We start from the raw sequence: 12,712 nt of genomic DNA on the forward strand, positions 1-12,712 counted from the left end.
TAAAAAGTTTAAAATCGTATGGCTGCAGCACCTGGGGTCTCATTGTCCACTTTCTGCAACACTTTTTCTTGCCCAAAGCCAAGTCAATTCCAGCCCAGGAGCCTCTGCCAATGGACAGGACTCCTCTCAGACCCCTGTTAACGCCATAGACATGCGTTGAGAGCTGCCAGAGGCACGTTCCCATTCTCAAGGTTTAAGTGGAAAAACAAGCTACATATGGAGTTCTAAATCGGGGCTGCCAACCTGGGCCCTCGAGACAGCAAGTGGCTCTGGTCTGCTGTAAAGGATCCATGTACAGTTCTCAAAATAAACTCGGAGGGGAAAAGAACTAAAAGAAAGAGAAAACTGATGCGAAGTTCAGTCCAAGATAAACATCCGAACGATGCAGACATTTCCTAGGTTCTTTCAGTGTAACAAATGCATGGGCACAATCTTAACACCCTTTGCTCCGAAGATACCATCCTTAGATACATTGTGTAAAACTGAAGAACATGCTCCCTGGGCCAGGGGAGGCTAGTTGAAGTTAACCTGGGGAAGAAAACGTAGAAATCCTTTGGTCTAACTTTGGAGCCGGGTCCTTCCTGGAACTCATCAACTTGAACTTCACCCTACAGGTCAGAAGCGGAGCATTGTCAGAAGCTAGAGTGGACGGGTCTCTCCTTCATGGGGCAAATCGTTAAGGGACAGGATCATGGCATCCCCCCTCTTTTTCCCTTCGGATTATGATAGCAACACATGCTCATTATAGAAAAACCAGAGAATGTAGTCTGGAATTTTTCCCTCGGTGTCATAAATGTTTCTATGCCACTAAACACTTTTTAAAAATCTCATGGTAATGGTTTTACAGTGTTCCATTTTAAAAACCATTCTCTTATGCTCAGACATTTGTTTCCAATTTTTTGTCATTTTAAACTGAGCGCAGTGAATGTGTTGCCTGTTAACCTTCATCCAGATTTCTGAGTTCTAGAAGGTTCTTTCTTGGGTCAAGGGGAAAAATCACTTCATTTTTTTTTACACATGTGCAATTGAGGGTCTCGGGACACCATGCTATTGTCTTTCATGCCAGCATACAGTGCCTTTGCAGAGAAAATAAAATGGTGAGAAATGTTTGTTTTGAATTGAAAGTCAGCATGAAACAAAAAAGCTGAGATTTGATGTCTAGGTTTCACTACCCCCTAGAGCCCCGGACTGTGACCTTGGGCAAGTCCCTTTAACTCCATCAGCCTCAGCTGTTAAAATAACGATCTTAAATTTAAGTTTGTACAGGAGGAAAGAGCCTAAAAGTAAAGCGCTAAGTCGTTTCCCTTCTTCTACGGGACAAAATTCTATTGTTCTTTCAAATTCTCTACTCTTGCACAGAAGAAGGTTTGACAGTGCCACAGCTGGGAAATTGCTGTCAGATGGTACCTGGTGGGGGCTTCCCGGGTGGCGCCAGTGGTAAAGAACCTGCCTGCCATTGCAGGAGATGGAAGAGACTCGAGTTTGATCCCTGGGTTAGGAAGATGCCCTAGAGGAGGGCATGGCAACCCACTCCAGTGTTCTTGCCCGGAGAATCCCATGGAGAGAGGAGCCTGGAGGGCTACAGTCCATAGGGTCGCAAAGCATCAGACACGACTGAAGTGACTTAGCACCCATGGTACCTGGTGAGAATTTGCTTCTGAGGCCCTAGTCGGTCACTGCTGGGCTTTGCCTGCTGTGAGAATTCAGCGGACAGCCAGGAATCTAAGAGCAGTGTAGGGCAGTTTGGCTGCAGAGGCATCATGTTCAGAGCTCTTTCTGTGTTTCTCCACTTGTCCTCATCACCAAGATGGAAGCGCACACACTGGCATCAACATCCCATGCCGAGGTTGGGACTTCCCTGGCAGTCCAGTGGTTGGGACTTCGAGCTTCCAATGCAGGGAGCGTGGGTTCAATCCCTGGTTGGGGAACTAAGATCCCACATGCTTCACATGGCAAAAAAAAAAAAAAAAATCCGATGCCCAGAAGTACATCCTGAGAGCCAGAGCTGCCATTTCCTAGATGAGCTGCCTAAATAGGATCCAGAGAGTTTCAGCACATATAAAGTAGGGGAGGGGTACCAGACTCCCTTATTCTTAGAGTTATCCTGAACCTCAAAATAAAAATGAAACTATACACGTGCAGCCACTTGATAAACCCTTACATTCAAATGACCACAAACTACTATTTTAGCAACATGCAAAGGGCTGAAGTGAGACGGGGTAAATGCAAAGGAGACAGAGGGAACCTCCCTGTTGCTATGCAACCTTATAGCTTGCTTATAATGAATTACCAATGCCATAACTTAGCGTTTTCCAAATATAGTTAGTCCCAGAACTTTTGACTTGAAGTACATCTAATAAGATCCACGTTAGAAAACACGGGCTTGGGGCTTGGTTCCAGGTAGAACATAAGACCTGCGAAGGCAAGCACCTTGTCCTGTACCCTGTTGTACCTCCAGGCATAGAAGAGCTGCCTGCACTTAATGCTGTTGCTGTTGTTGAGTCCCTCAGTCATATTCGACTCTTTGTGACCACATGGACTGTAGCCCACCGGGCTCCACTGTCCATGGGATTCTTCAGCAAGAATCCTGGAGTGGATTGCCATTTCCTTCTGAAGGGGATTTTCCTGACCTGGGAATCGAACTTGTGTCTCCTGCATGGGCAGGCAGATTCTTTACCACTGAGTCATAGGTGCTCAATAAAACGTTCTGCATAATGAATACACCTTCCCTTAGACTTATTTGAAAACAGCCTCCCAGAAGAATTTGCAGAGGGAAGTAAAACAAGGGTTTTTATGCACTACTGGTGAAAGTGCAAAGTGGTTAAAAGTTTTGAAAAGAGCATGCCCTCATTCATCAAAGACTTTTAAAATTACTTACTTCCTTATTCGGATGCATCAGGTCTTAGTTGCAGCATGCAGGATCTTTGGCCTGGGGGACTAGTTGAGGCATTCGAACTCTTAGCTGCTGCACATGGGATCTAATACCTTGATCAAATCCAGGACCTTTGCATCAAGAGTGCAGGGTCCTAGCCATTGGACCACGAGGAAATTCCCTCATCAACGACTTTTAAAGTGTTCATACCCTCTCACCAAGTTGTGCCATCTCTGGAAATCTACTTGGAAGTTATCCTAAGTATGAAGAAAAAAAAAAGTTTGTGTCTAAAGATGCTCAGGAGATGAAGTACTGTTTTAAAAGGGCGGGGGTGGGGGGGAAGGCAATCATCTGAATTATGTTCAAAAGTTATTGAATCACAGAATATCCGCTTGATGGGTGACTCTGCACATTAAAATTATGTTTATGAAAATCTTATAAGAAATACGATTATATCTTGCTGGAAGCATGTATTTATGAATCATATATAACTTAGTACACTTTTTTCTTGTATTAAGGAAAAAGGCAAGATACTAAATTATACAGATTGTGAGTCCGTATATGTGATAAAAACAAAAGCAAAAGAAAGAGCATTATTGAGTGCTAGTCGGTCAGAAAATTGTTCTATATCTTGTTCATTTTTCCTAACAGCCTGTAAGGTAGATTAGTAATACTCACAGATAACAACACTGAAACACAGAGAAATTATATAATTGAGTCAAGATCAGTGAAAGGACTGGGATTCTAGCCTGGGCAGTTCAGGCTACTCTCTGAAAAAATAATGGGAGACAACACACTAAAATATTGACAATGGCTGCCCTCAGGTGGTCCAAAAGAGGGCAATCACATGCCTTCTACTTTTCTGCATTTTAACAAGTTTTTTCTAATGATGAGAAAACTGCACTCATCATTAAAATTAAGGACTTTTAATGTAAATTAATGACAATAATTATATAATTATAATAACTATAATAGCTATATAATTCATATTTAATAATATATAACATAGTATATATTATATAATAGATATATAATTATAATAAGTATAATAAACCTGAGCAGAAAAACACCTTAATTGACCATAGGGCCCCATTACTGCAACCCGGAAACTCCAACCATGCTCCGACTGCAAACTCTCTTCCTTACAGAAAAGAAAAATGACCAGTCCAAGTTGGAGAGACCTGGGTTCGATCCCTGGGTCTGGAAGATCCCCTGGAGAAGGAAATGGCAACCCACTCCAGTACTCTTGCCTGGAGAATCCCATGGAGGGAGGAGCCGGGTGGGCTACAGTCCATGGGGTCGCAGAGTTGGACACGACTGAGCGACTTCACTTCACTTCAAGTTCGATGCATGAAACAGGGCACTCGAAGCCAGTGCGCCGGGACAATCCAGAGGGATGGGATGGGGAGGGAGGCGGGAGGGGGCGATCGGGATGGGGGACACGCGTACACCTACGGCTGACTCATGTCAATGTAGGGCAAAACCACCACAATATTTTAAAGTAATTAGCCTCCAAATAAAATAATTAATTTTAAAAATAGTGTTCTATTTATGGGGGAAATGGGTTGAAAATAGGTTGTTTTTATGAATGCAGAGAAACTAGCCAAAGCTAGTGTTGGGTTCTCAGTTTCAATGTCACACTTTACTCAAACACCAGTTCTACTTTTAGGTCTGCTGCTGCTGCTGCTGCTGAGTCTCTTCAGTCGTGTCCGACTCTGTGCGACCCCAGAGATGGCAGCCCACCAGGCTCCTCCGTCCCTGGGATTCTCCAGGCAAGAACACTGGAGTGGGTTGCCATTTCCTTCTCCAATGCATGAAAGTGAAATATGAAAGTGAAGTCGTTCAGTCGTGTCTGACTCCTAGCGACCCCACGGACTGCAGCCTCAGCTAATTACTCTGCCCTACCCAGAAGGAAGTATTTAATCACCAGAACCTCAGGCGTCCGCACAAACCAAGGGGGTCAATGTTGTACTCAGGAAGATGGGGTGGACTGGGGATCGCTGTCAGCAGGAGCAGTCACGGCCCAAGTATTAGGCGTGTAGGGTCCGCTGCCTGAGCCGCAAAGCTGCGTATACAGCATATAGAGAGTGCAAGGACCTGCACTTGATACACACTTTGGCCTGGTAGGAAGAAAGAGTAAACATGCTAATTATGCTAGTGATGAATGTGAAACAGAACAAATGCCACCCTACTTAACCAAATGGAAAGTTAAAACTAGGGGCAATAACTCTATTCTACACTAGGGGCCACGAGGTAACTCAACAATCTCCTTTCCAGGTGCTATCCGAGCCCTCTAGCCCCCACCCCCACCCGCTCTGAGGACCACTCGCTTCTGAGGACTACAACTCCCAGCCTGAGGGAGATCCCCGCGCATGCGGCCTGACGACCTACGCCTACATTTCCCAGCAGGCTGAGCGGCTACGCTGACGCACGCGTGCGCTCTCGGTCTCTCTCGCCGACTCGGGTTTGACCTACAGCCGCCAGGAGAAGATGGCCGCGCTAGCAGCGTCCGGGCTGTCTCAGCAGGTGAGAGGACGGAGGTCCTGAAAGCCAGCGGGAAGAGCCCTCCTGGAGTGACCAGCACTGGAGCCCCTAGTCCCACAGTTCCAGGCCACACCTGGGGAGCGTAGCGGCCATTCAAGGTCGTGCGGCCGGGAGAGTGGGGGCGACGCTGGGCGGCCCTGTTTCCCCCCGACCCCTCCTTTCCACCGGATGCGTGCGGGACACAGTGGACGCTGGACGCTCGTTTCTAACCTTGCCGTCCTCCGAGCACTGCCCCGGGAAGGAGCTGGTTGAGAGACCCAGGAGAAGGGGGATCTATCTTTGTCGTTGTGATTAAACAACTACTAGTATTACTGGGTCAACAGTAATAGTAAAGGATATTTGTAAAACATGTTTTACGTTTTTAATGAAGAAAATGAGGTTGGAAAGTTTAAATGACTCGTTTTTGACTGAGTAAGGGGTAGAACTGAGATTCGAACCCACAGAGTCACAGACAAACTTGTGCTCTTCATATTTCACGATGCTTTATGTATATATATCATGACACCTTGCACCTTCCGTAAGTTTTCCCTAGGTGTTATATAAAGTCCTTTAACCCGCTCAGCTGTATAGTACACTCTGGAATTATTTGAAGGTGACCTATACCCTTGCGGGTGCGTTTTAAACTCTAGATTCCAACTGTTGATAGACAAGATACCATTTTAACAGTGTCAAGGTTAGTATCTTAGTAGGCAAGATATTGGGGCCTGTTCTCACATAAAACTGCTGGAGTAGCCAGAGAATTCATCTTCAGATACCTTTTGGAGTCTTAAGGTATCTCTCTCGCAGATAATGCCTGGAATCGTCCCACTTGTTACTGAAATCATGCTCCGCGGTGGTAACATAAATGCTGAAAAATCTTGTCAGTTTTTGTTTTGTTTCGTTTTTAAGACTTACTTCCTGAAACTTGGGCTTCCCTGGTAGCTCAGTGGTAAAGAACCCGCCTGCCAATGCAGGAGACATGGGTTCCATCCCTGGGTGGGGAAGATCCCCTGGAAAAGGGAATGCCTACCCACTCCAATATTCTCACAGGGGGGAAATCCCAGGGACAGAGGAGCCTGGTGGGCTACAGTCCATGGGGTCACAGAAGAGTCACACACAACTGAGCAACTAAACATTTTCTCAAATTTAGTGTTTCCTCTCCCATACTCATGTGCCAGCCTCATAGTGGGAAGGCAGTTTTCCCACTCGGCCTGGAATGACTCTTCAGTGGGGAAATTTACTCCTGGGTGATGAAGAGCAGCTCAGCCTCATATAATCTGTGTGATGATATAAGGAAACGTAAGAAGTGAACCATTTACTTTTTTTTACTATCAGTAATCTCATTCAGTCTTTCTCTGTGTTCAAGGTGCGATGCTTCAGTACATCTGTGGTCAGGCCGTTTGCCAAGCTTGTGAGGGTATGTCAGCTTATTTTTCTGTAATTGTAAAGCAAATAAATGTATGTGGTTTCAGACAACCGTAGATTTAGGTGTGGATTTTGTACAGTTAACACATCTTTTTGCATGATTTGTGGTCCCCAGATATGCTGGGAAGTGGGGGAGCTAGGGAACAGAAGAGTGTTGAATGCCTGCCATGGAAAAGGCCCATGAAAAAACCTTTTAAGTTGGAGAATTTCTTACAGTAACAGTGAGGGGGTAGCCAGTCTTCCCATTTTACAAAAGAGGAGGGGTTATTCAGCTTAGTCTTTGAGACAGAAACTAAATCTTGCTAATTAAAAACCTAAGCTTTTCCAGTACAATCACACAGTACCACTAAGCATATGTAGTCATACATTGATGATAATGTAAAAAGCCTGTGATTCACTGTAAAAAATAATTCAAGCATCAGGCACTTAGTAAATTGCTAAAGGGCTCCATTAAACTGAACATTTATGTAAGGGAAATTTGCAGTATTGCTATGAAATGTATAAAATCGTGCTTGTATGTGTCTCATAAACACCTGTTTTCCAGCTCTAACGTGTTCAAAACTGCCTTCTATCCGTGTTTAACACCACCTAAACTTGGAACTAAGTAGTTACTGAATTCAAAGGAATCCTGTTTATCTCAAAATTAGCACGGTTGAATTTTCCGTAGAATGGAAAGGGACTTTAGACACCATGTTTTCTAAGCCCCTCATTTTAAGAAGAGGAACTGAAAGCTCATAGATGGAGTGACAAGGCCAAGGAAACATCCCTTATTGGTTTGAGAATTGTCATTCAGGGTAGCATTTTATAATAATTTTAAAATTATAAATATTTCTGCTTTTGATACCATGATATTGTCTTAACTGATTTTCCTTTTCTCTTTTTCCCTTACTCCACCATTGTTTTTTTTTTAAGCCACCTGTTCAGATATATGGCATCGAAGGTCGCTATGCCACAGCTCTTTATTCTGCTGCATCTAAACAGAATAAACTGGAGCAAGTAGAAAAGGAATTGTTGCGAGTAGGAGTAAGTAGCTTTCCTGTTCATCACTTATTAAGTTCTCATTGTATAGTTTTCCTTAGATCTTTGACTGTGCATCCTTAATGAAGTATATCCTAAGAGGAAAAGAATTGCAAACAAAGGAAAAGAAGACATTTCCCGTAATCATGTTGATAGTTATAATACTGGGTAAAATTGTTCTGAACCTATTTATAATAGGTACATGTAAGAATGTTAATGATAGGAACCGAGATTTGGGGCTCAAGAGAAGAAATAGAAAATCAGTGAAAATAGAAAATTTAAGAAACAACTGCCATTTCAAAGGAGGGTTAAAAATTACCTTGAGAATTTATGCTTGTATTACTTGGTATTTCCAAAATAGGCTTCAGGATATATTATGATCTTGTTTTACTGGGAATTTATTTTCCTTTTGAAGTCTTTTCCTCAGTATCAGTTGTTATTTTATTCCCAAGATGTGAGGGAAAGTGAGCAGAGCCCACTGGACAGCACATTAGCAAAGGTGCCCGAGGTGCAGGACGATAGCAGAACTGACGGAGGAAGCCCAGGAGACTGCAGGGGAAGCTGATTTTTATTTATTTTTGTAAACATGAAGAGTACATGAACTAACAGAAGCCTGCAGTGTGGCTTAAATAGGAGAATCACCACTGCAGGTTCCCTGGGTCGTCTAATAGTTAACAAGTTGCTCCGGGTTTTGTCGCTTCCCCTTCTTTTACTTTCTAGTCGCCACCCCGAGTTTGTTTTTGTTTGTTGTGCGTTTTTAGTCTTAGAAGGGGGAAAGCCCTCACAGACCAGCTGTATGGAGCAATATACTTGGGCGTTTTGTGCATTGTTTCATTTTGAGCTTTTGTGGGAGCTTCTGTCCTAATGCTCAGTAACTCTAGCTCTGAATCCCTCCCTCTGTCCAGTTATCCAGTGCGCTCGGTCTTCGTTGGTACCTGTTAGGATCCTCACAGACCCAGCAGCCTGACTTGGAGATACTTCTGGGCTGGGGTAGCTGGAGTCTTCAGGGTCGCCCAGGCTTTTGGGGAGATGATGGTTCCTGCCCTCTGCTGTCGCACACACCCCTCCTAAACCTGTGGTGTTCATAAGCGAGACAGTGCCAGGCTTGTGGGCCTTAGAATGGGGTTTAATTAAAACTGAAGTCCGTTAAGCTGTGGAGACATACAAAGGAGCCAACCTTAAGACTCTTTATGAAACAAAATCAGCCATTTTTCTGCACCAAGAGGAAAAGGTGATGCTGCCAAGGTGTCGCTAACGGTCCGTGGATGACGCAGCAGAAGCGGTTAGAGACCTGAAACCCGGATAGCTCCGACTTCAGAAAGCCTGTCATTTGTATAAGCCAGCAGTTTGTATGTGAAAACCTTGTTTGGGGGGGGTCACTCGAGTTGAAGTTATAACATTAGATGGCAGTGTAGGCACATAGCTAGGATCAGAGGCAGAAATTGTCCAGGAGCCCAGGAGAAGGGTTGATTGGAAGGTTAGTGGAGGTGTGTGCCCAAGAGATACCCACGTGGAAACAGCGGTTGGTTTGCTGGAGCTCTGGCTTGACGCTGAGGGGAGCAGACTGCTGGAAGCTGCCCGTGGTCCCGGGCCTGACGTTTGTGATGTAGTGTGACGGCGACAGTCGTCTCTCTCGTGGTTGTGGCACTCTGATTTGTTTGGCCGTTGTTCCTCCCTGGAAGCACCATAGTTCCCACCCAGCGCTGGGTTGATTTTCACGAGCTCTGGGCAGCTGGCCGGAATCCGGAACAGCCTTAGAGGGAGAGGCCCCTGAGGGAAAAGCCAAGGGGCCGCCTGCACTCCGTGCATCTTGTTAGGTCTGCGTTGTGTGTGGGCATCACTGGCATCCTCTTAGCAGGGGAAAAACCAGAGTAATACCCACAGTGGATAATTACAATATGCCGCAGATCCAGTCTCGTGGCTGCTTAGTTTTTTAAAAATTATCTCTCCTGAAAAGCAAAAATGAACTTCATTAGAATGGTCTTAAATATTTTCACAAAATACTGTATCCTGTGTAAAATTATCTGTGGTGCATTCCTAAAGGCAAAAATTTATTTGACTAAACTTTCCTAATTTTATTCATGAAATACATGATTCATCAGAAAGTGTGTGTACAGCAGCTGGGATCATTTATGTTCTAAAGAGTCTAAGAAATTATTTTTGGTCCTTTTAGCAAATCTTGAAGGAACCCAAAATGGCTGCTTCTCTTATGAATCCCTATGTAAAGCGTTCAGTTAAAGTGAAAAGCCTAAATGACATGACAGCAAAGGAGAAATTCTCTCCTCTCACGTCCAACCTGATCAGTAAGTATTAGTTCTTTCATTGAAGTCTCTAAAAATTCTGCTCCTGAAACTGTGATCCCTAGACAAGGAACACCACCAGCCTTTGGAAGTGTAGAATCTCATTGCCCCAACCTGCTAAATCAGAATCTGCATCTTAACTGGCTCCCCGAGTGAGTTGCTTGCACGGATAGTTGGGGGAGTACTGTCTGAAGGGTATTAAGATACAGGAATGTCTCAGTGCAGTTTCACCCCTTGGAGGAGGCCAGTGGGATTCCTACCAAGAAAGTGGTTTATAGCCAGTGGCTGTGTCTCTGTCCTTAAAGACATTTGCATTCTTTGGTACATTTTAATTGTTTTTCAAATCCCTTGATCACTCAGAATCCAAAGAAAATGTGTAGTGAATATAAGTATGTTAATTTGGGGATTCGTGGCATAAACCTGAAAATCAGATTTCAAGCTCTGATGAAGAAATCTATTGCAGATTCATTTAAGACACACACCCCTTTACAAATTTAAGTCCTTGTTGGTGCAGTCTTTTTTTTAAAAAAAAAATTGAATATTCTTTTTACATAACAGGTTGCAGCAGCTTCTCCAGCCACATCCTTAACTGACATTGAATATAGTATTTTAAGGCCACATCAGTTTGCGTTTGAGGTGCATATACTGCTTGTTGACTATGACTTAAGTGAAAAACGTTCACTTTCCCAGATTTGCTTGCTGAAAACGGTCGCTTGAATAATACCCCTGCGGTGATTTCTGCATTTTCTACCATGATGAGTGTCCACCGTGGAGAAGTACCATGCACAGTTACCACTGCGTCTGTAAGTAATGAGTTGTTGCCACTGCATTTGTCTTGACTTTCCATTTTGTAGAACAAAAAGAAAAAGGCTAAAATCAAGAAATCGGGGAGCCTGGCATGCTGCAGTCCATGGGGTTGCAGAGAGTCAGACACAACTGAGCAACTGAACTGAACTGACTTGTCAGTTGGGAGGTCTCTTCATTTATACCAGCTTCTGTGAACATGGCACCCCGCTCCAGTACTCTGGCCTGGAAAATCCCATGGACAGAGGAGCCTAATAGGCTACAGTCCATGGGGGTCACAAAGAGTTGGACACGACTGAGCAACTTCACTTCACTTCTGTGAACCTCTGCTTTGCAAGGCCCGGCAGGTGTCTCCCTGGTGCTTCCCTAACCAGCAGTTATTCATAAAGACTGTAGGTTGGGTTAAAATGTGTCAGGAAATACTGGTTTATATTCCAGTACAGGTTTGAAGTATTTTTTAAACATGATGCTAAGTAGTTTACTGAAATGTAATCTGTTAATCTTTTGTGGTGATGAAGCAGAGAGTGTAAGGCGAATGGGTCCCATTGGTCTTATGGACTTGCTGAAGTAGAGTATAATAATAGTCACCATTTATTGAAACACAATGTGCTGGGCACTTTATAAATTTTTTTCTTAATGTCAATGGTCTGCGTGAAGCAGAAGTGTTGTTACCCTTGTTTTACTAATGAGGAAACCGAGGCCCAGGGAAAGTAAGCTGCTTGCTGGAGGTCACAGAAGGTGGAGCTGGGATTTGAACCACAGTCCTGTCTCCTAGTAGTCCATGTTCCTTAAGTGGCACTACCTCCCTGGAATTAGTTTCATTGTTGTCCAGTGTACAGTGAAATACATTGTATTTCCATTGTATTCTCTTTGCATTGTAGTTCATTGTAGGAGAACAGTCTGTTGGGCTTAGTTACCTACCAAGCATGGTTGAGTTACTTGGGGTATGCAGCACCTGATCTTACCTAGATGAGTGTTTCTAGTGCTTAAGAGATTTTAACTCTCCAGAAGAGCATAACCGATGGTGCTCTTGTGAGGCAGGCTTTCACATGCCCGAGACCAGCACTGATGAGTGACTCTTGGGGTGTGACTCCAGAATGGGTCCCCAGATACCGAACACAGGAATTCACACGGCCTGTCTTGGTGAAATGTTCTCAGAGGGATATTTTTCTCTCCTCCTACTTTATCTGAATTTAAGGATGTTTGGTCCTTTTCTAGCCTTTAGATGAAGCCACTCTGACTGAATTGAAAACAGTCCTGAAGAGCTTCCTGAGTAAAGGCCAGGTTTTGAAATTGGAAGTTAAGGTAGGTTTTTAATTGTGTACAGTACGTTTCCTCGGGTTTGGCACTTAAAATGGAGTGGAAAGGGAGAGCAGATTGTGTAAAACTTTGCCTATAGTAGAACCTTTCTGTTTATTTTCAATATAGATGATTACTGAGTCCATTCACAATTTGGCTTCTTTTTCCAGATGTAATTATTACATGTTACAATTCCATAGCACATAGACTTTTCAGAGCACTTTTTTTATCTTGCTTTTTCATTAGTGAAATAGAGTATTTTCACATTTCCAACCTATTTTCTTTCCTAGATTGATCCATCAATCATGGGTGGAATGATCGTCCGTATTGGAGAGAAATACGTTGATATGTCTGCAAAAACCAAGATTCAGAAGCTGAGCAGAGCAATGCGGGAGATTCTGTAAAAGTGTTGATTTTCTGAAAGTGAGAATTCTTAAACTTGGAGCGACAATAAAATGCTTCCTGAACAGGA

General features: G+C 43.8%; 1 protein-coding gene across 1 annotated transcript; it reads left to right on the plus strand.

Moving 5' to 3' along the window:
- Positions 1 to 5,267: 5,267 nt before the first annotated feature.
- ATP5PO (ATP synthase peripheral stalk subunit OSCP) lies at positions 5,268 to 12,712 on the plus strand. The gene is made up of 7 exons (XM_069548880.1): positions 5,268 to 5,398; positions 6,762 to 6,812; positions 7,733 to 7,843; positions 10,011 to 10,140; positions 10,828 to 10,940; positions 12,160 to 12,246; positions 12,531 to 12,712. Exons 1-7 carry the CDS (start codon positions 5,363 to 5,365, stop codon positions 12,642 to 12,644), a joined length of 642 nt encoding a protein of 213 aa, XP_069404981.1. The 5' UTR covers positions 5,268 to 5,362; the 3' UTR covers positions 12,645 to 12,712.

Source organism: Ovis canadensis, chromosome 1 (assembly GCF_042477335.2).
Source record: "Ovis canadensis isolate MfBH-ARS-UI-01 breed Bighorn chromosome 1, ARS-UI_OviCan_v2, whole genome shotgun sequence".
Lineage (NCBI taxonomy): Eukaryota > Metazoa > Chordata > Mammalia > Artiodactyla > Bovidae > Ovis > Ovis canadensis.